Raw genomic sequence first — 19,127 nt, 5'->3', positions numbered from 1 at the left:
ATCGGATAATATAGAGTTAGACATGGACTCACGCAATTCCAACATAATTAAGGATAAATATAGTATGATGTATATGCGAACCCATATCAGAATTTTCACAAGAAGCAGGGTGCTTGCGACAAAAAATTAATGATAGTCAACATAGATGAAAAATGGGCAACATACAGTTTCACGATGTCAAGACAAAAAGCGTTATACATGGTCCTCGACTCCTTTCATTTATTACAGGTTAACAAACTTTGTAGGATAATTTTAGGAATTTAAAACGTTAAAAAATTTCTTAGACAATACTCCTACAGATCAGGTTTTCGGTAGATGTGTACTTTATGACACAACTAGTGGTTGGTCCGCCCTACGGGCGGGGAAGTTTACGTTAAAACTATAATATATGAAAATATATATTAATTTTATTAAAAAATTTGAAAGTTTACTTTAAAATAAAATAATAAATATAATATTTTTAAAAAATATCAAATTGTATTTATTAATATTTTTTCGTTTGAGTTGAAAAGACCTCTACCATTTTTTGGTTATAGAAAACAAAATTATGAAATTAAAAAATTAAGAAAATGTAATGATTTATATTTCTTATTTTATTTCTATTTTACTTTGATATAGTTGAAGAAAATTTAAAGTAAGAATAACATTTTAAAAAAAAAAAATTCTAAGAGTATAATTATAATACTATTACAATTAATTATTGTCTCCCCATTATAAATTAATCCACTTCCAAGCTAAATCAATTGAAAATATAATGTAATGTAATAAAATTATAAAAATATATATTTTAAAGTACTATATAAATCGTTTCAATAAAGCCATAGATAATAATTTGTATATTTTATTTAACAAAAAAATGAAGTTTTATTTATTTTTAAGATTTTACTAATTATCTTTTGTAAATTATTTTAGAATTTGTTGAACTTTGTCTTATAACAAAATTATTTGTTGGAAATTTTGCTCTTGCTAATTGACAATATTTTAAATTGAAGTTTAGTTGAGTTTCATATCACATTATATCATATAATTTATTTCAAAAAAATTAGAATGAACCAAACCGTATTTAACCAAAATAACTTAAATGTAGTGTAACCATTAATAATTTTGATTAAAGAAACCAAATACATGTGTATGAACTGGGACAACATTTCGATCACTGTCCTGAATTTATTGATGTAAAGCTATAGCTGGTTAGTATATGTATTTGAAAAAAACATTACCGTCTGTGGTTGAAGATTCTTAAGAAACTGAGTAATAAATTTTGGGTCCATTTTGGTTCTGGTTTGGTTTGTTTTTCGATTCTCGTTTATATACCTAGACCTAGTTGCTTTAAGCTTTTACACAAACACACAATAGAGAACAGTTCGATTCAATTTATTTTTAACACATTGAGTCATTCGTTAATGCAAAAGTGAAACTTTTTGTGGAAGTAATTCTTGATTGTATTACTGATGAAGCGCTTAGGTGCTTAATTTCATTTCCCCACGTGCCTGATTCTCGATACCACATCATCATCCCACCTGAAAAAAAGAGGAAACTTAAAAGATTAATATGTGCCTCCAAAAAATCATATAATTCAGAGACTCATGAAGAAACAAGACTTCAAAAGATGCTAGCCTTCTTTTGACACTAAACACAGTTGGAGTGTTGTCAAGCAGTGGGTTTCCTTTGGGAAGTTCCTCTTCTTTGGCGTTTAGCTCTTCATTTGCTGATGCTTTTCCTGGAAAAATGTAAATAATAAATATTAAGATACAACTTTCATTATGTCAATGTGTTTAGAAAAAACTAACGTAGTAATTTTGTTATAATTCTAATCTGAAATCATCTCACAGACAAGAACACATACCTTCCTGAGCCTCTTTATTTATTTATCTGGTTTAGTTCAGCCATAAGAGATCCAATCTCATCCTCATCATCGTCACTTTCTTTATATCTAAGAAAGACAACCAGATCGTAAGATAACTCAAAGGAAATTGCGAGTCTCAGTTGATATAAGTCATCAAAAACTCTCGAAAAGGATAACACCGAAGCAATTGCATATTCCCAAACCAGGGCTCTGAGGAAAAGTATTAAATCTCAAGTAAAGAATCTTTAGAAGTCTAAAGCACAAAAGATGAACTGCAATAGGAAGGAAAGAATGGAAAATATGTACCTATCAATGTTAGAATTTAGAAAACATATAATCAAACTACATGTATTTTGTGACATATAATCAAATAAAAAAGTGAATTTCTCTAACCTTCGAGTAATAACTGATTCCCTCTCCTGTAGTAGCTTTCATCTAATGACAAAAAAAAAACACATTAGTGAAACGAAGGAAGAATCTTTAAAAAATCATATTGAAAAAAGGCTTGAAATTTATCGTCTCATTCACCACAGTGAGATTTTTCTTTGGAAGAAAAGTTTATCTTCTCACGCTCTTCAAGTCATCACGAAGTTTCTTCTTCTGTAGAACGTCAAGAACGGACCTCGGCGGTGTTTGAGCAACGACCTGCTTTCAGATTTGCGAGAAGAACGTAGGAAGTCGACATAGTGGGCGGTGATGCTTGGCAGAGTATAATCTTTGAGAAATCTTAGCGGTGGAGCTGTTCATGGCATCTAACGGAGACATTTATAGTCTGAAGTCGTACCGAACTCAGACATGCATCGCTTACCTTCATCGCCAATTAGAATAAATAAATGAGGCGGAGTGAGAGGAGAGGTGTGATGGTGTTAAATGCTCATTTTAATGGTGGACTTAAAAAACGAATCCGTTACCCAGAATTTTCATCGGATTGAAGGGAAGCGAAAGGATTAGGGCGTCTCAATCGAGAATCATAAAAACTTAGTCAAATACGGGCCCACACATCTGATACTTATAAAGACGAAATTAAAATAAAAGCCCATTCACCGAGAGACGGAAATTTTAGGAGTCGGAGGTTTAGATGCCACGTGGCGCAAAATGTCCACCCCTAAAGAATGGCGTGGAGGACTAAGGTGAGAGAAAACTCTGTTTTATTATTATAGATAGATTTACCAACTGAAGTAATTAGTTTAGAAATATAGTTAGATATAGTGAAACCAAATATAGTTTAGAAATATTGTAAAAACCTGTCCCGTGGATCCCACCCGTCCCGTGAACTCCAGGCTGATCATGCAGAGCATCGACCCAAACCTCTCACCTGTGAGCTTTCATTGACTTCCCAGATAAGTTATTGGTGCGCTGAGCCCTTTAACAACCCTTACATAGGAGAAGATTTCATCTTTCGGAAGAAGTTTTTTACTTTGAAGTGAACGTGGAACCTCAAAAAGTCTTTTTTATTTTTTACTAGGGATTAACTCGGACTACGCCCGAGATTTTTAATTTTTTTCTAATTTAAGTTGTTAAATTATTTATATTTAGGTTATGATATATATTTATATAAATGTTAAGATGCATGTCATAATTAAAATTTATTTTTAAATTTTAACACGTTAAATTAACATATTTTTTACTATTTAAATATTTTTTTGTAATTTTGTTGGCTATGTAGTTATCATATTTAGCAAAACTATCTGTTGAGTGTTGGAATAAATATCAATTACAAACTCAGGTTCAAGAGAAGGAAGATCACAATTTTTCTCACAAGAGAACATTTCTATTGGCTCTTCATCAGATTCATCATAGATGGGTAAAGAATCTGAAAAAAATTTCAACTCCTCAACATGGGTTTCAGATTTACCTTTGGATTTCTTATTGATGAATAAGGATGGCTCAACTACAGGTGCACGTGTGGATGTGCTCTTCTTATGGGTCTGGTTGACGTCCTTTAGAGTTTTCACCACTTCCTCCACAAAGTTATCACAAAACTCTTGGACATTAAACTGAAGCAAACGCCTCTTTGGATCAGCTTCACCTTGGGACGACTTGAAAGGTTCATTGCACTTCCTGTTTGGCCTATCTTGCACACTAACAAACTCATCAAAATTATTCAAAGAATATTTAAATGAAGATTGAGAGATAGTTGGTTGTGGAGATTTCTCCTTGCTACTTTTCCTTTAAAGACCAAACATCATTACCTGAAAATCTCAACACAAAATTTAGGAAATAAAACCTCACACTCTCAAGTGTTTAATCTCACCCACTCAAGTGTTTCTCTCAGATTTAGGTGATCACACACAAGTTTCTACTCAATGTTCTAAGAAGAACAAATCAAAGAAACTCAATGGACAAAATTCAAGCAAACACAAAGGAATTTTAAAAGAGAGAAAAATAAGAGATTTTTGGTTTTGGGAATCCGTTTTAACCACCTCAAAGGCTGGATTTCTCCTCAGCCAGCAGGCTTTCTCTTCCACCACCAATCCCCAAATGAAAAACTTTTCAATTTTTTTTTTTTTTTTGATAGATCTTTTTCTTTTTTCTTTTCTTTTTTCTTTTTGATAGATTGAGGATGGTAATGAGGGGCCCGGATTCAAGATAGATAGAAGAAGAAGTGTTTATGATTTAGAAATGGAAGATGAGAAAGATGAATGATTTAGAAGATATCAAACGAGTGGCTCTGATACCACTTGAAGGACCCTAAGATCGGCTCACTCGAATGGATCAGATTTGGATATGAACTCCAGATGGAGAACTGGATGGATTGAAGGGTCGCACGAAGGTTGCGGAATGACCTTCGATATTCCCGACTTCAGATGGTGCTTGATATGACTCACAAGTCCACCAAATGAAGAATCTCTCGTCGTTGCTTGATATGACTCACAAGACCAACAATTTGAGGAAGTGTTTACTTGGATATGACTCACCAAGAAACAAAACAAGTTCTTAAACGAAGAACAAAGAGTTTAACTCAAACTTTAGACAAAATCGATTTCTGATTTATTAAAATGAAAGAGTTTCATACTTATAGAGTTTTGTAGATCTAGGAATTAAATAGTTCGGCTTCTGTCCAGATGCATCCGAACCGGCTAAGTCCAAAGCGGTAAGGATCAGCACATAGGCGGGACGATCAGCAAGGGCCGCGGGACGTTCTGAACGGACAAGTTGCGTTCCAACAAAGCCCAAGTCTTGTGATAGCTTAAGGATCCTTGCCTTAGAGAAATTTCCAAAGGAAAAGTCCATGATCGGATCGAACAAGGTAGAGAGATCATCAGCACGGTCGTTGGTACATGCGGTACGAGCCAATCGAGCCAAAAGAGAGAAGTCTCGATCATTTTGTGAAACCTCATGATCCAAGTCAAGTCTGGCATGATCTTTCTCAAGTCTGGCATGATCAAAAACATGAACCTCGGTTGAAATGCTCAGAACGTCCTGAACTCCACGCTGAGCTTGTTCCATATAATGATTCGTGGACTGCGGCACATCAGAAAGGATTATGGCATCTCAGTCGAGAATCATAAAAACTTAGTCAAACACGGGCCCACACATCTGATACTTAAAGACCAAATTAAAATAAAAGCCCATTCACCGAGAGACGGAAATTTTAGGAGTCGAAGGTTTAGATGCCACGTGGCGCAAAACGCCCACCCCTAAAGAATGACGTGGAGGGCTAAGTTGAGAGAAAACTCTGTTTTATTATTATAGATTTATATGTTTCTGTTACAAAATAAGTGTAAGAGCATCATTAGTGGCAAGAATCTTAATAAGTTTCTCCTCACTAAAATAATAAATTTAATGCTAAATATATGAGAGAGAAGGAAAAATGAGATGAGAGAGAAAGAAGCGTATATAAAGAGATTCATATATTAGAGAGACTAACATAAAATGTGTCAATTATTGTCAAGGGCTATTTTGTGGTCTTATAGACAATAAAAGTGGTCAAATTTGTGTATTTTTTATTTCCACAAAATTATTAAATTTTAAGTATTTTGTTTAAACATTTTTTCTCATTAGTGGCAAGTATCTTAATAAGTTTCTCCTCATTAAAATAATGAATTTAATGCTAAATATATGAAAGAGAAGGAAACATGAGATGAGCGAGAAAGAAGCGTATATAAAGAGATTAATATATTAGAGAGACTAACATAAAATGTGTCAATTATTGTCAAAGGCTATTTTGTGATCTTATAAACAATAAAAAGTGGTCAAATTTGTATATTTTTTATTTACACCAAATTATTCAATTTTAATTATTTTGTTTAAACATTTTTCTTTAAACAAAAAACTATGCCTTAAATCATCATTTTTAATTGCCTATCTACAGTAACTAGTATCATTTCATTTGGACATAGAAAAAATATTATTTTCACTATATTTTTTTTAATTATTAATTTTTGTGTTTTATTTTTTGTATTAAATAGATCCTAGTAATAATTTGAACACTTTAAAATTCTTCTAATTTTTCTTTGAACTACTCAAATATCAACAATTTTCAAATTTTAAACTAATTTTCTAGTGTTTGACAAAAAATAATAACTAATTTTCTAGCAATTTCATAATTCTATGTTAAATAATGATAATTGCTATTTCTTGTTTAAAAAAGAAAAAAAATAATTTAAATTTATTCAAATTTAATTATTTAATTATTTTAAATATTATTTTTAAAAAAATATTATTCTTCATAAAATGTAAATATAAAAAGATAAAACTTATTCTTAAGAACTTAAAAGATAGTAAACCGCAATTGACCAACCAATTTTAGATTCAAAATTACCAAAAACCATACAAGGCGAGAACCACGTACACCTCATTCACTCAATATAATATGTTATACGTCGTAATCTATTAATATAGACACAAACATCAAATTCAAATAGAACTAATCTTAACATACATAACCCTTCAACACCATAACATTTTCAAAAACCATAAACATTATTATATACTTCGCTTATCAAAAGTTTACAAAACACATGACAAAGAAAATATACAATTACATTACTTGTAAAGTACAAAGAAAATTCTAAAAAAGCTTGAATTACTTTAGGGATGACTTAAAGTTTTGAATCATATTTGTAAAAGATCTTTTAATAAATTAGTTTAATGAAGAATATTATAAAAACTAAACATTGAAACTAAAATAAATATTAAAAATATAATGCTATTTATCAAAGAATAGTGAAGGTTACTATCATTATAATTCAAAACAAAAATATTTATTATAATGATCTCATAATTCTTTTATTATTTGTTTGTTTATAATAATTTTTAAATACTTCATAAATTAATATTAAATAATTTTTATTATAACTTCCCGCCCGTAGGACGGGCCGACTCTAGTATATATATATATATATATATGAAACCAAAATAAAACGAGAAAGTCAATTATGATGCAACACTGTCAACACATCATTAAATAAATAAATCAAAACACCTTAAAATGTATAATTAAAATAGATCTAATATAATTATATAGAAATAGCTAGGTCTAGTATAAATCTTTGTTGACCATCATAAGAAGTTTTAGTTGTACAAATTACGGTTTGATTTCTATGTAAAGGGGTTTAAAGTTACGCCTCACCTTTTAAAAATGTTAGGTATACGTTTTACCTGAAAAGGGAAGGTTAGATCTTATAATATATCTATATTGTATGATAACACGCCGCAGTGGTAAAACTCTTCATCCAAACTAGAAGGTATCATAAGAGCCCTGTTCGTTGTTAATTAGATCGCGGAAGGACTATCCTTAAGTTTAGTCTGTTTAGATATATATATATTGTGCATGTGAAGTATATTAGAAAGAAATGGTAATCTAAAACAACAAAAACCACATGGATTTTTGGAAGCGTTTACTAAATCTACTTTGTTAAGGTTACGATTGTTTCTATTAGTTTTTGGTTTTTAGATTTTGGTTTTAGATTTAGGTTTTTGGTTTTTAATTTTCAGCTTTTGATTTTGGTTTTAGTTTTTGGTTTTTAGATTTTGGTTTTAGATTTTGGTTTTTGGTTTTTGGTTTTTAATTTTCAGCTTTTAATTTTGGTTTTTTGTTTTTAGTTTTTAGATTTTGGTTTTGTTGTATTCTTATTTTTTTTCCAAAAAATAAGCAATAAATTGTTTTAAAATAATAAAAAATAGTAATAAAATATTTTAAAATTACCACTAAAATTTATCAAAACATAGTGGTTGTTATTTAAAAATAAAAATATTACCATGTTTTAAATTATTTTATTTTGAAGTATTATACTTAAATATAATTAATAAACTATCTATAAATTACATAAAATATTTTTTGTTTTTTAAGAACTTGAACGGCTATTTTTTTCAAATTAATAAAAATATTGTATTAATAAAATATTTTAAATTTTATAATTTTTAGTTGTTGTTTAGTGTGTATAATAATTATTAAAATTATTCAATAATTTTATTTATAGATATTAATAACTAATTGGCTAAAACTAATACTAAAATTATCTATATTTATTTACATATATGAAGCACATAAATTATTTTACATTAATGTTAAATGATAAAAAATGTATGAGAATTTTATTGTTATGAAAATATTATTTATTTAATTATTAATTAATTAAAATATAATATTTTATTCAAAATAAACAAAATTCGTTTTTATATTGAAAACCTACAAAATTTGGTTTTTGGCTTTTCTTCATAAATTAGTTGAAATTTTGAAAAACTAGTTTCCCTAAATTTTAGGGAATCTATTTGTTAAAAAACTTGATTGACAATTGAAATGGTTTTTGCAAAAACAAAAACTAAAAACTAAAACTTGATTGGATAAAACATGGTTTTTACAAAAGCAAAAACCAAAAACTAAAACAAAAACCACAAACAATCAACCTCTTAAAACATGAGTACACTTATGGAATAACCCTAAAAATTACACTATATTTACAGGTAAATACCATTGAGAATTAAATTAATCTCACATTAAAAATGATTTTATTTTCCACATATTCATTGTTTTCCTAAAATAACTCAAACGAAGTACAAAGAAGGAAACAAATTATTAGTAACTCAAACGAACTACATTGTTTTCCTAATGTGATTTCCAGGACTATAATAAAGGAACTACATCAATTTAGAATCCAAAATATTAAAACAATCACAAAATCTTTGATTTTACTCTTATAATAAATGAATAATCACACAATCTTAAATAAACATTTACGCCTACACTCGCGGAACAAGCACAATATCTTATCACATTTTTTACATTTTTTTTACTTTTCCAAATTACTTCATTAATTTTATTTACTATCATAATTCGATTTCATTTATTTTACGTATTAACCATAATAATTTCATGTGTCTAAATGAAATTACTCCATTAGTGATAAGAAGTCAAACCGGTTAACAAAATTATTTTTATTTGTTTACTAAATCATTTAGACATGGTCATTATTGTATTCGTTCAGATGCATATCGGTTTTTACGGATATCAAGTTTTTGGATTTAAAGTTAAACTATGTTGTATTATAAAATTTCGAACAAAGTTCAAGAATATCTAAATAACCTATATGTTTTAAGAATATCACTAATCAATTTATAAAAAGTAAAAACCAAACCCACACGGATGTGCTGGTCAAGTTTTAGTTTATATTTTATAGTATATCTTTAAGACTCTAACCATATATAAATTCATGAAGAAAAAATGAAATTTCTAACATATACAAATAGATAAGTAGGGGTCGTCCGAAGAGGCAATCAACAAGCTTTATGCATTTTTTCAAAGTTGGAAAGTTATATAGAACGTAAATACTTATCAGAGTTCTAAACTCTTTATGGAAGAGTTTTGGATGAGTGAGATAAGTAATGAAGATTCTGAGAAAACACCTTGCGCGATTCACTTTGCCATTACAATATCGTGACGTAGATGGTAAGCCATCCATATCTGGAATTCTACAAGAAGCTATAAATTAATTATGAACACAAAAACCAAGCAGTTGAATGAGATTCTCATGCTTGAGTCTAGACACCATGGAAACCTAAGGAAGAGCAAAGTATTAATATATAACAATTTGAAAAGACAATTTAAACACAAGCTTCCTGAATCAAGAAGAAAATTAATAACCTGACTCAAGAACTCAGCATCTGATACTTCAGGTGTGACATCAAGTTTCTTCAGAGCAACCACTACACCATTGACCAAATGTCAACTCATTTGATTGGTGGCATTGTAGATAACAACAACATACCACAATCTGCTGAGAAGATTTCAAGTGTTCTTCTTCATTGGAGTCTTGTATCTGACATGTACAACAGATCCACTTGTGCATCCTTGTTCAATAAGAGATGTTACACAACCTTTTGGCTCCTGAAAGAGATTTAAGTAACTGAATATGGATGCAAAGGAGATATGAGTAGATCCACGAGGCAAAAAAACAGAAACTAAAATAACGAAATTTATGGAAATTTGATTCAGCATGTTCTCAGATTACACAAATTCATCAAAAAAAAAATCAAAACTTTCAATCAAGAACAGAAACAGACATGATCTCCAACAACAAACACTACACTGAGAACATTTACATGCAAATAAACCTCCTCTTTGCCAGAGATATAATCAAAGTTGACTGCTTTACCAAATCAGAAACAAAACCCATGAATCTATAGACTAGACGTTTTTTTTTCTTCTACAACAAAATCCAATTTTCAGATGCAAAAAGAGAAGAAGAGAAGACGGTACCCGTTCAATCTACACCTGCGTCCCTTTCACTGTCCCTCTCAGTCTCACGAGGGTTTGTCGCGTACGATCATCGCCTCCTCTGCGTTGATGATCATGCTTTAACTCTTTTCTTTCCCTACTACTAAGTCTATCATCGAAGCTTTAAAGAAGGTCCAAAAAAATTAGAGAAACTGAGCTAAAACTTATGCGGAGAGCTTGCAACAACAATATTTACAAGAGACGGAAAGTAAAAAACAGTAACAAGTCATACCAGAAAAAAAAAACAGTAACAGGATAATCTCATGCGCTAGGTACCGTAGCTATTACCATATCGGATATATATATATATATATATTGTGATGGTTATTAGTGACAAGCTCGCTTTTTCTTGGATAGTTTTCAATCATCACTGGAAGTCTGGAACTCGCAGAAACTTCCTTAATATAGACACCCACTCTAGCGACATATGTTCAGACACATCCCATACATATACCTGCACTATGGACAAGAGTATTCAAGGTCAACTTGGATACACTTACTCTAGCTAAAGAAGCAAGAGAAACAAAAACCAAGGTGTTGAGGTTTGTATTAATTAGGAACAACTTCCAACATCAGAAGATTGAAAGGAACCAATTACTTACTGTCTCATAGTTTTTCAATCTACTTACTGCTCGTTGGTACACTCTCCGCAGATCTGGCTCTGATACTTAATACTTTCTCCGTAATCGTTGTTCAAGTAACATTAATTGGATCAAGCTCACATATACGTCGAATACTCTTATTCACAAGTGTCGGTTTATGCTGATTATCATTCAACAGTCTAGTTGTCTCAAAGTCCGTATCGTTTTTTTTTTTTCTTGTTGTTCCTATCTAATTTCAGTATTTGTGGTAGAAGAAATATTGGTTTTGTTAGTTGATAACTGAGTTTAGTAACTATTAATACGTATCCTCCGTTTATGTGTTAAGGATCGTGACAGTTATGCTAACAAAAAGAGTTATTTGTATAAGAGTCCCAAGAACAAGAGACACACACTCTTCATAATTAATGTTTGAAACCTATCTAAGTTAACGAAAACAAGTCTTTTTGATTAGAAGGTAAAAAATCTTTATCGACCATCAGAAGTTGTAATTGTACAAATTTATCACACCTCTGGTAACGAGTTGGTTTCGCTTCTCAAATTTTAATTACCCTTCCATTGTCTTCTTCTTCTTCTTCCTCGAATTTTCTCTTCTTTCGTTTTACGATACTAGTCCAAGACGATACAATTGCGTTTTATATATAGTAGGTTCCTCTCTCTCTCTTCGATCGATATTAGTAGCCTTCGAACATTGGAGGTGGTGGCGATGCGTATTGGTGGCCGACGAAGGGTGGTATGATGAACTCATCGCTTGGCGCTGGTGCTTGTGCAGACGGCGTCTCTTTCTTTTCCACCGGAGAGGGTGGTGGTGTGGTGGAATCATCACTTGAAGCTGGTGCTTGTGCAGTCGGCGTCTGTATGTCTTCCACTGGAGCTGGTGCTTGTGCAGACGGCGTCTGTTTCTTCTCCACCGGAGCTGGTGTTGGTGTGATGAGTTCATCACTTGGAGCTGGTGCTTGTGCAGCCGGTGGGCAGTCGACCTTTAGCGGTCCTGGAGGAGGGGAGGAGACTACTGGTGGAGATTGCGGCGGTTGTGGAGAAAAGATCATTGGCGATGGTGAAGGTTGGCTTGGTGTTTGCGGTGGTGAACTGGACTTAGGCGGATGAGCTGGAGGAAAAAATACCGGTGGTGGTGGCGAGTTGACAGGTGGCGGCGGTGAGTGAACAGGTGCTGGTGGCAGTGGAGAGAGAACTGGTGGTGGTGGTGAGTTAACGGGAGGAGGAGGTGGTGAAAAGACGGGTGGTGGAGGAGAGTAGACAGGCGGTGGTGGTGGCGAATAAACTGGTGGTGGTGGTGGAGAGTGGACCGGCGGTGGAGGAGATTTAACAGGAGGTGGGGGAGAGTGAACCGGTGGTGGTAGAGGAGGTGATGGAAGAGGAATGGACGGAGAGTTTACCGGAGCTGGTGGAGGAGGACTGCGACGGTTCTTCACCGGAAACTGATCGTAAGGATCATCCGGTTGCTGTGACTCTTTCGGTGGCTGTGGTTTGTGAACCGGCCGGGTTGGAACTGGCGAGGGTTCCGGAACAGGCAGACTTGGAACTGGTGATGGCTTTTGAACCGGTTCAGTAGGAACCAGCGATGGTCTCGACGGAGTTGAAGATCCACCACCAGCACACTTGTCCTTGCTACAGTCAACCGGACGGTTAATCACCACCGCACATTCCTGTGCCGACCGTTGTTCAGGTCGATCAGGTAAACAATTACGTGTGTCGTCCAGAACAATCTCCTTCCGACCACCTCCCGGGACACACGAACCATCTTGTCCATTGAAGTAATTGTACGAGTAAGTGAAGTTCACCAAATTAGGCAACTTGCAAATACTATCCGCTAATAATCCAGTAAGTTTATTACCGGAGATATCCAACTCCTCCACACCCGTTAACCCGGCAAAAGTAGTCGGTAGCCGACCGATGAACGAGTTCTTACTCGCATCGAAAACCGTCACATTCGACAACATTCCGATCTCAGATGGGAAACAACCACCCAAACCATTGTCCATGAAGACAATTTCGTTGAGACTCTTCATGTTTCCAATACTCTTAGGAATACATCCGGTGAATTTATTGTTAGCGAATGTCACAACCGAGGCCGTAGAATCTCCTAAAGATTCAGGAATCGTTGAAGTGAATCTATTGTTGTTCAAGAAAATAGCGTCTAGCTCCTTCTTGAAAAGCTCAGGAGGGACTTGACCTTCAAAATCATTGAACCTAACGTCGAAGTACTTGACATCAGGCCAAGTGAGGATAACACACGGGAAAGGTCCAACGAAACAGTTATTACTAACATCAAACTCATGCATCAGCGTCAGCTTCGAAAAGCTATTAGGAATGATACCGCAAAACCGGTTCGAATTCAAATGGAACATAGCAACATCTGTCATCAAACCAAGCTCGGCAGGCAAGTGCCCAGCGATATCCGCACCGTTGAGGTCAACACCAGCTACAACCGTGACGTTAGGATCATCAAGAGCCGGTGCACAGATCACACCGGTGTAGTTGCACACGTGAGGACCATGCCAGTTTCCTGTGGTGTTAAATGGGTCGGAATATATTGCTTTTTTCCAAGCTTGGAGAGCAATGTAAGCTTTTTTAAGCCTTGAGTTGGCAAATGTAGCCTTGAGATCAACCTCGTATTCAATGTCATTAGGGAGTTCGCCGTTTTCTGGTAATGTTAAGAGCTGTCGTCGCACGAGGAAGGCAGCTTCTGTTTGGGATATGGCGTATGCGACAAAGGAAGAAGACAAAAAGAAGAAGGATAAGAGGAAGACACAGCAGCCCAAGGAGGGAGTTTTAGCCATGGCTAAAACAGAAACCATGGAAAAACGCCCAAGGCTGCTAATAGAAGGGCGAGAGAGGATTCTAAGACGATATAATGATGTATTATTAATAATCAAACGTTTCAAAATCAGCAACGGTTCTCCTTAATTTCTTTGTCTATATTTAGGGCGCACTTCTGTTTTTAAGTATTTTGCTTTAGATCCGGAGGGTACATTTATCAATAATAGAAATTGTGGTTAAAGAAAGGAAACAGGAGTGATGGAGCTAAGCAGAAATTCTAGAATGTCTTTGTGTCAAAACCGGTCACTATTATAGGACAGTCTTGAAAAAGTGTGGTGGTTGATTCATCGGCGAACATGGGCGCAACAACGCAAACCCTATTTATATCTCTCACTCTTTACGTGAGCTGTAAGTTACATCCATAAGGGCTCAGAATTGTTATATGTTATGGCGCTGTGAAAACTAAGATCAAGGAAACACGACACCAACAATGGTAAATACATTGTTTCTTGCATGGAAGTTCATAGAGGGCATAAATTGTCACTAAACAGTTTAAAAAGAGGTTTCCCTGCTCGTGAATACTCACTATATTTGCATAAGATACCATTCAGATTATAGATCGTTACTTTTAGCAAGACATTTGTTGATATGTTTATAAAATTGACATACGACTGAAAGAATTTATAAAGATTCACAATAAATACTGTTCTAAAAATGAAGACAAAAAGAACGTATATATAAAAGGGAAAACAAACAAAAAGAATTAAAGATTGAAAGATGACGATCATGCTAATAATATAACAAGGACAAAATTTAACAAACAACCCTAAATTCATCCCATTCGATTCCATAATAAAGCACTATTTGGCCTCATTCTATACAACAAACAAAAGCCCTCCACATTTTGGTTTACCACTCACAGTTCCTATTTTTCTCTGTTCATAGTAATTCATCTACACTTCACTTCCTATGCGCGGCTTCACCATCCTTACGGCACAACCTGAGAAATGCAGTACTACCCTCTTCAGCATAATACAAGAGAGGTCCGTTTTAGTATGTGTTCTTTTTTATATTTTTATACCTGATCATTCAATGAACTATCATCATAGTTAGCTTCTCTTCTGCGTTTCCTGGACGCCCTTGAGTTACATCCCTTCTCTCCAACTTCTTCTCTGAAATTCTGCCCTGACGCCTCTGCAGTTGCAAGAAACAAAAAAAAAGTAGAAGTCAGAGAGTTTAGACTTTAGACTGAAATAGGAGTGTTTATGAGGTAGACAAGCACACAAGTTCTAAACAAAACATATTCATGTATGGATCAGTGGGTGAACAGATATCAGACAAGATCTCATATATGACCTTTGCAGCAACAATCATTTCTTTGATCCTCCAAAATCATATCAACTCTATATTTCGGCAGCAAAGCCTTCTAAAAGCCAATGCATAGTTAACTCAAGTACTAACCTAATCAAACAGTATCAGCCTAGTTCTTAGACAATTCAGAAAAAAAGGCACAGAAAGGGAAGACGTCAAACATACAACTACTCCTAAGAAGAGTTCGACTAACCTAGGCTAAGCAAAACGTTACCTGCAGTGCTTTGAGCTGGATACTCATGTCTCAAAGAAGTTGTCACTGATGTTCTAGTAAAACTCTTATCACCACCAGAGTTTTCGATTTCTTCGTTAACATGGATATCAATTCCGTTGGGATTTTCAGGAGTCTGTCTCGATGACGACGTCTCTAAACGAGGTCGTTTCTTTCCGAAGTTAACCTTCTGGCGGCAACCATTTTTTAGTACCGTAAACTGCATAAAGAGAAATGTAGTAAGTTTCAACTAGAGAACTACATATTACGAAATGGATTACAGAGAGGAAGAAGTATTAAGAAGAGTACAAAACCTGATCAGTCGATTTGTGAGAGTTGGACTGCAGATCACGAGCTCTGGAGAGTCTCCTCCTCTCCTCTCCTCCAAGTAAGGAATAAAACTGCTTAACGAATGAGTTCTCTAAATATTCAAGATACGAGTTGTGTCTCTCATTCGTCCATCCACCACACTCATCCTGCACAAACATTTTTACAAGAAACAGACATTTTGATGAGAAGCCAAAGATGAAAACTTGTCAAAAGAAATCAATCAGTTTTCAAATTAACCTAATCGTAGCATCAGATCTGAAGCATCCTACCATATATATAAACAAAGCTAACTTCCAAATCGATACTTCTTCTTTCATTACGAATCTAGCTTTAAAACCACGAAAACTAACTTTCTACCATTAAAAGTTCGAGAACCATAGCATAAGCAAGCAAGCAGGAGATTTGTTATACCATCTTCTTCGCGCCGGCGTCACCACGCGAGCTCTCGACCGTAAGACCGGATTCACCCGACGCCTCCGCATCGCGATCCATCTCGAGAGAAACAATATTCACACCGTGCTCATTCTCCATCGATGATCCTATCCTCTTAAGGAAAAGAGCAAAAAACTTTGTTCGCCTTCGGAGGAGAAGAGATGAATAAAGGAAGAAAAGGTCCACATGGCTTCGCTTTTACACGTGTTTGAGCATTGCCACGTCATTGCCAGTGATAAATATCTTCGACAAATATCAGCCAGATATTTTTTTTTTTTTTGGAGCTGAGGAGGTTCGAGGTTGTGTGTTTTGTTTGTCCTAATTACATACGTCAGAATTTCGATAATTCTTTTTTTCTTTTATATATATGTTCCAGTGTCTTGTGTTTATGTTATTACATCATTTTTAATTAGATCTCATTAGATTTTGGATAAACTTTAGGATTAGATAACATAAAGCTTATGTCACTAACCATCTTAAGAACACCATGTATCTTCGTGGATCAAAGCATTATTTAAAGATTTGCATTCTAGGCGTAATAGTTAGAAGTCGACTGGATAAATACGAAAAAGGTAAATTAAAATTAGTCACTGATTTGGCTAATGGATATTTTGTATTAGATGAGGTAATTGCTGACGTGGGCACTGGTTGCCTCAAAATATCTGACACGTCTTTTCCTTACCAAGAAAAATATCTGCCCTTTTATTTTGCCAAACCAAGAAAAAATATCTCAGCCACAATAGTAATAGTTTTCTAATATTGGCCGTCTACATTATATGTAGATCATTAAGAATACTACTAATGCATGTATACCATTTTTGCTATTAAAAAAGTTGATACAGCATATTACTATATGGCGACACTGATCTGAAGTTAAGTAATTTTGTGAACGTCTTATCTAATATGTTCATGCATAGATTTAAAATAATTATGTAAGTTTTTGTGATCTTCACTAAAGAGCAAAACCACCCGTGTCCACATAAACATCTGGTTTTGGATACAACATGATAAAGTGACATCAAAACTGAATTAAAAAAAGTTCATTAGCACATAATTGTGATGGTTAGGATGAGAACAAACAAACAACAATTACTGAAAACAGTTATGTGCTAATGAACTTTTTTACTCCACATAAACAGTTGTTCTCACTCTCAATTTCAAGATTACACAACTGTCTCTGATCCATATTCGTACGAGTGAGAACAAACAAAGAACAATTACTGAGAACCGCATCGAAGAAGATATTAAATTAATTATAAATGTAATAAGACCACATTCTAAAATCAAATTTCCAAAAATCACAGCTATTTCAAAAAACTGTTATTCCTCTGTACAATCACATCAGAACAAACAAACAACAAATTCCTCAAGACAACAATCATTATTATTACATCAATTTGGTTCGCCGGAGAATTGTCGCACCGAACAAGCAACCACCTGAGCCCATTGCTTCAACCTCATCTTCATCGTCTCGGGATCATCACCTGTGAAACAAAAAAAAACGAGTTTCAGATCACAACTCTAACAAACAAAACGAATCTTTCATCACATACCTTGATCAACAATTGTCGTGCTCGAATTGCTTACGTCACCTTCCGACGCGAACGACGAAAGAGACGAAGTCCGTGACAATCTGCTACTATACTGTTTATTCACGGCGCAGTACAACCCCAGAGCTGGGAGAGTTTCGTTGAGCCACGGATCTAAATCTTGCGAATCAGGCTCGAATCCGAATCCTAGCTCGATGCAGCCTCTGAGCTCTTCTAGATCTTCGTCCGTCACGCTCTTACTCCGACCGAGTCGATCCGATTGGCGTTTGCCTTTCCTACGAAGCCACGCCTCTTCGCGATCGGCGTCCGGTGACCACGAGTGCTGCTTTATCAGCGGTCTAGGCGGCGGTTGTGACGGCGGCGCGTTGCGTTTCGACATTAGAAGCGTTTTAGGTTTGTTTTCTGGGGGCAAATCCCTCCTTTCGGTGATTTAATTCCATACGCTCAAACGCGTGCGGAGCACTTCTTTATATGTAAACACATTAAATATTGTATAATAATGTTCTTAAATTATGAAATTAGAAATCTGCCCCTAACTTCATACTATATTTTCAAATTACCCTAGTATTTTTCTTTTAAACTCAAAGGTCTTATTCTAGAAAAATATTATGATGTTAAAAAGATAATATCAAATATGATTATCTATCCGAAGAGATAATGCTTATCTCTGATTTTGTCTTATTAGTCAAGTCGGTTTAACCAACCGACTGAATCTATTATTCTATGTTTTCTTCTTTACTATAAATAGGTTTTTCCCTTCTCATTTAAGAGACACCAACGTGAAATAAAAGAAGAAGAAAAGTTGAAACACTTACTCCTCTTGTCTTATCGTTTTCACACACACATATCACTCTCCTTTTCTCTCCATCTCGTCCACTCTCCATTTCTCCCACAAATATAATAACTTAATTATTTACAACACGTTATCAGCACGAGTCTCTGACCAACTGAGGCTTATCAATCCGAAAGTTCTTAAACCAGCCGAGAAAATGCCAAACTTTGAGACTATGGATGGAGATTTGTGTTTGGCAGATAGTGCGTCAACGCACAAGATAATTAAAGATAAGAAATATTTCTCCAGTCTCAAAATAAAAGATTACGCTGGAAGCGTAAGTACAATATCTGGTAATGCAAAGATTATTATGGGCTCTGGAAGAGCGAAATTTTCAATGCTAGGGGAAACAATATTTGAAATGCATTGTATTCCCCCGAGTCTCATAGAAACTTATTAAGTTTTAAAGATATCCGAAGAAATGGATATCATATTGAGACTATGAGTAAAGATGGA

General features: G+C 34.3%; 3 protein-coding genes and 1 long non-coding RNA gene across 4 annotated transcripts; all 4 read right to left on the bottom strand.

The window, feature by feature from the left end:
• Positions 1-1,381: 1,381 nt before the first annotated feature.
• LOC106332742 lies at positions 1,382-2,863 on the bottom strand. The gene is made up of 5 exons (XR_001268159.1): positions 2,375-2,863; positions 2,240-2,281; positions 1,847-1,933; positions 1,602-1,720; positions 1,382-1,520 (listed from the first exon to the last, which is right to left on the bottom strand). It is a non-coding gene; the product is annotated as an uncharacterized LOC106332742 (long non-coding RNA).
• An 8,580-nt stretch (positions 2,864-11,443) lies between these two features.
• Positions 11,444-14,035, bottom strand: LOC106334436 (pollen-specific leucine-rich repeat extensin-like protein 4). The gene has a single exon (XM_013772714.1). It carries the CDS (start codon positions 13,981-13,983, stop codon positions 11,839-11,841), a length of 2,145 nt encoding a protein of 714 aa, XP_013628168.1. The 5' UTR covers positions 13,984-14,035; the 3' UTR covers positions 11,444-11,838.
• A 576-nt stretch (positions 14,036-14,611) lies between these two features.
• LOC106332669 lies at positions 14,612-16,464 on the bottom strand. Its single transcript, XM_013771145.1, has 5 exons — positions 16,269-16,464; positions 15,842-16,003; positions 15,531-15,747; positions 15,027-15,139; positions 14,612-14,945 (listed from the first exon to the last, which is right to left on the bottom strand). The coding sequence occupies exons 1-5, from the start codon at positions 16,386-16,388 to the stop codon at positions 14,934-14,936; spliced, it is 624 nt and encodes a 207-aa protein (XP_013626599.1). The 5' UTR covers positions 16,389-16,464; the 3' UTR covers positions 14,612-14,933.
• A 1,059-nt stretch (positions 16,465-17,523) lies between these two features.
• LOC106332178 lies at positions 17,524-18,300 on the bottom strand. The gene is made up of 2 exons (XM_013770650.1): positions 17,843-18,300; positions 17,524-17,773 (listed from the first exon to the last, which is right to left on the bottom strand). Exons 1-2 carry the CDS (start codon positions 18,216-18,218, stop codon positions 17,682-17,684), a joined length of 468 nt encoding a protein of 155 aa, XP_013626104.1. The 5' UTR covers positions 18,219-18,300; the 3' UTR covers positions 17,524-17,681.
• Between the last annotated feature and the right edge of the window lie 827 nt (positions 18,301-19,127).

This window comes from Brassica oleracea, chromosome C3, assembly GCF_000695525.1.
Source record: "Brassica oleracea var. oleracea cultivar TO1000 chromosome C3, BOL, whole genome shotgun sequence".
NCBI lineage: Eukaryota > Viridiplantae > Streptophyta > Magnoliopsida > Brassicales > Brassicaceae > Brassica > Brassica oleracea.
This window is presented reverse-complemented; position numbering and strand designations above follow the sequence as displayed.

Coding starts and splice junctions, on each gene's coding strand:
- LOC106334436 (XM_013772714.1), bottom strand. CDS start 13,983: ATGGTTTCTGTTTTAGCCATGGCTAAAACTCCCTCCTTGGGCTGCTGT.
- LOC106332669 (XM_013771145.1), bottom strand. CDS start 16,388: ATGGAGAATGAGCACGGTGTGAATATTGTTTCTCTCGAGATGGATCGC. Junction 16,004..16,268: donor ACGCCGGCGCGAAGAAGATG/GTATAACAAATC, acceptor ATGTTTGTGCAG/GATGAGTGTGGTGGATGGAC. Junction 15,140..15,530: donor TCCAGCTCAAAGCACTGCAG/GTAACGTTTTGC, acceptor TTGCAACTGCAG/AGGCGTCAGGGCAGAATTTC.
- LOC106332178 (XM_013770650.1), bottom strand. CDS start 18,218: ATGTCGAAACGCAACGCGCCGCCGTCACAACCGCCGCCTAGACCGCTG. Junction 17,774..17,842: donor CACGACAATTGTTGATCAAG/GTATGTGATGAA, acceptor TTTGTTTCACAG/GTGATGATCCCGAGACGATG.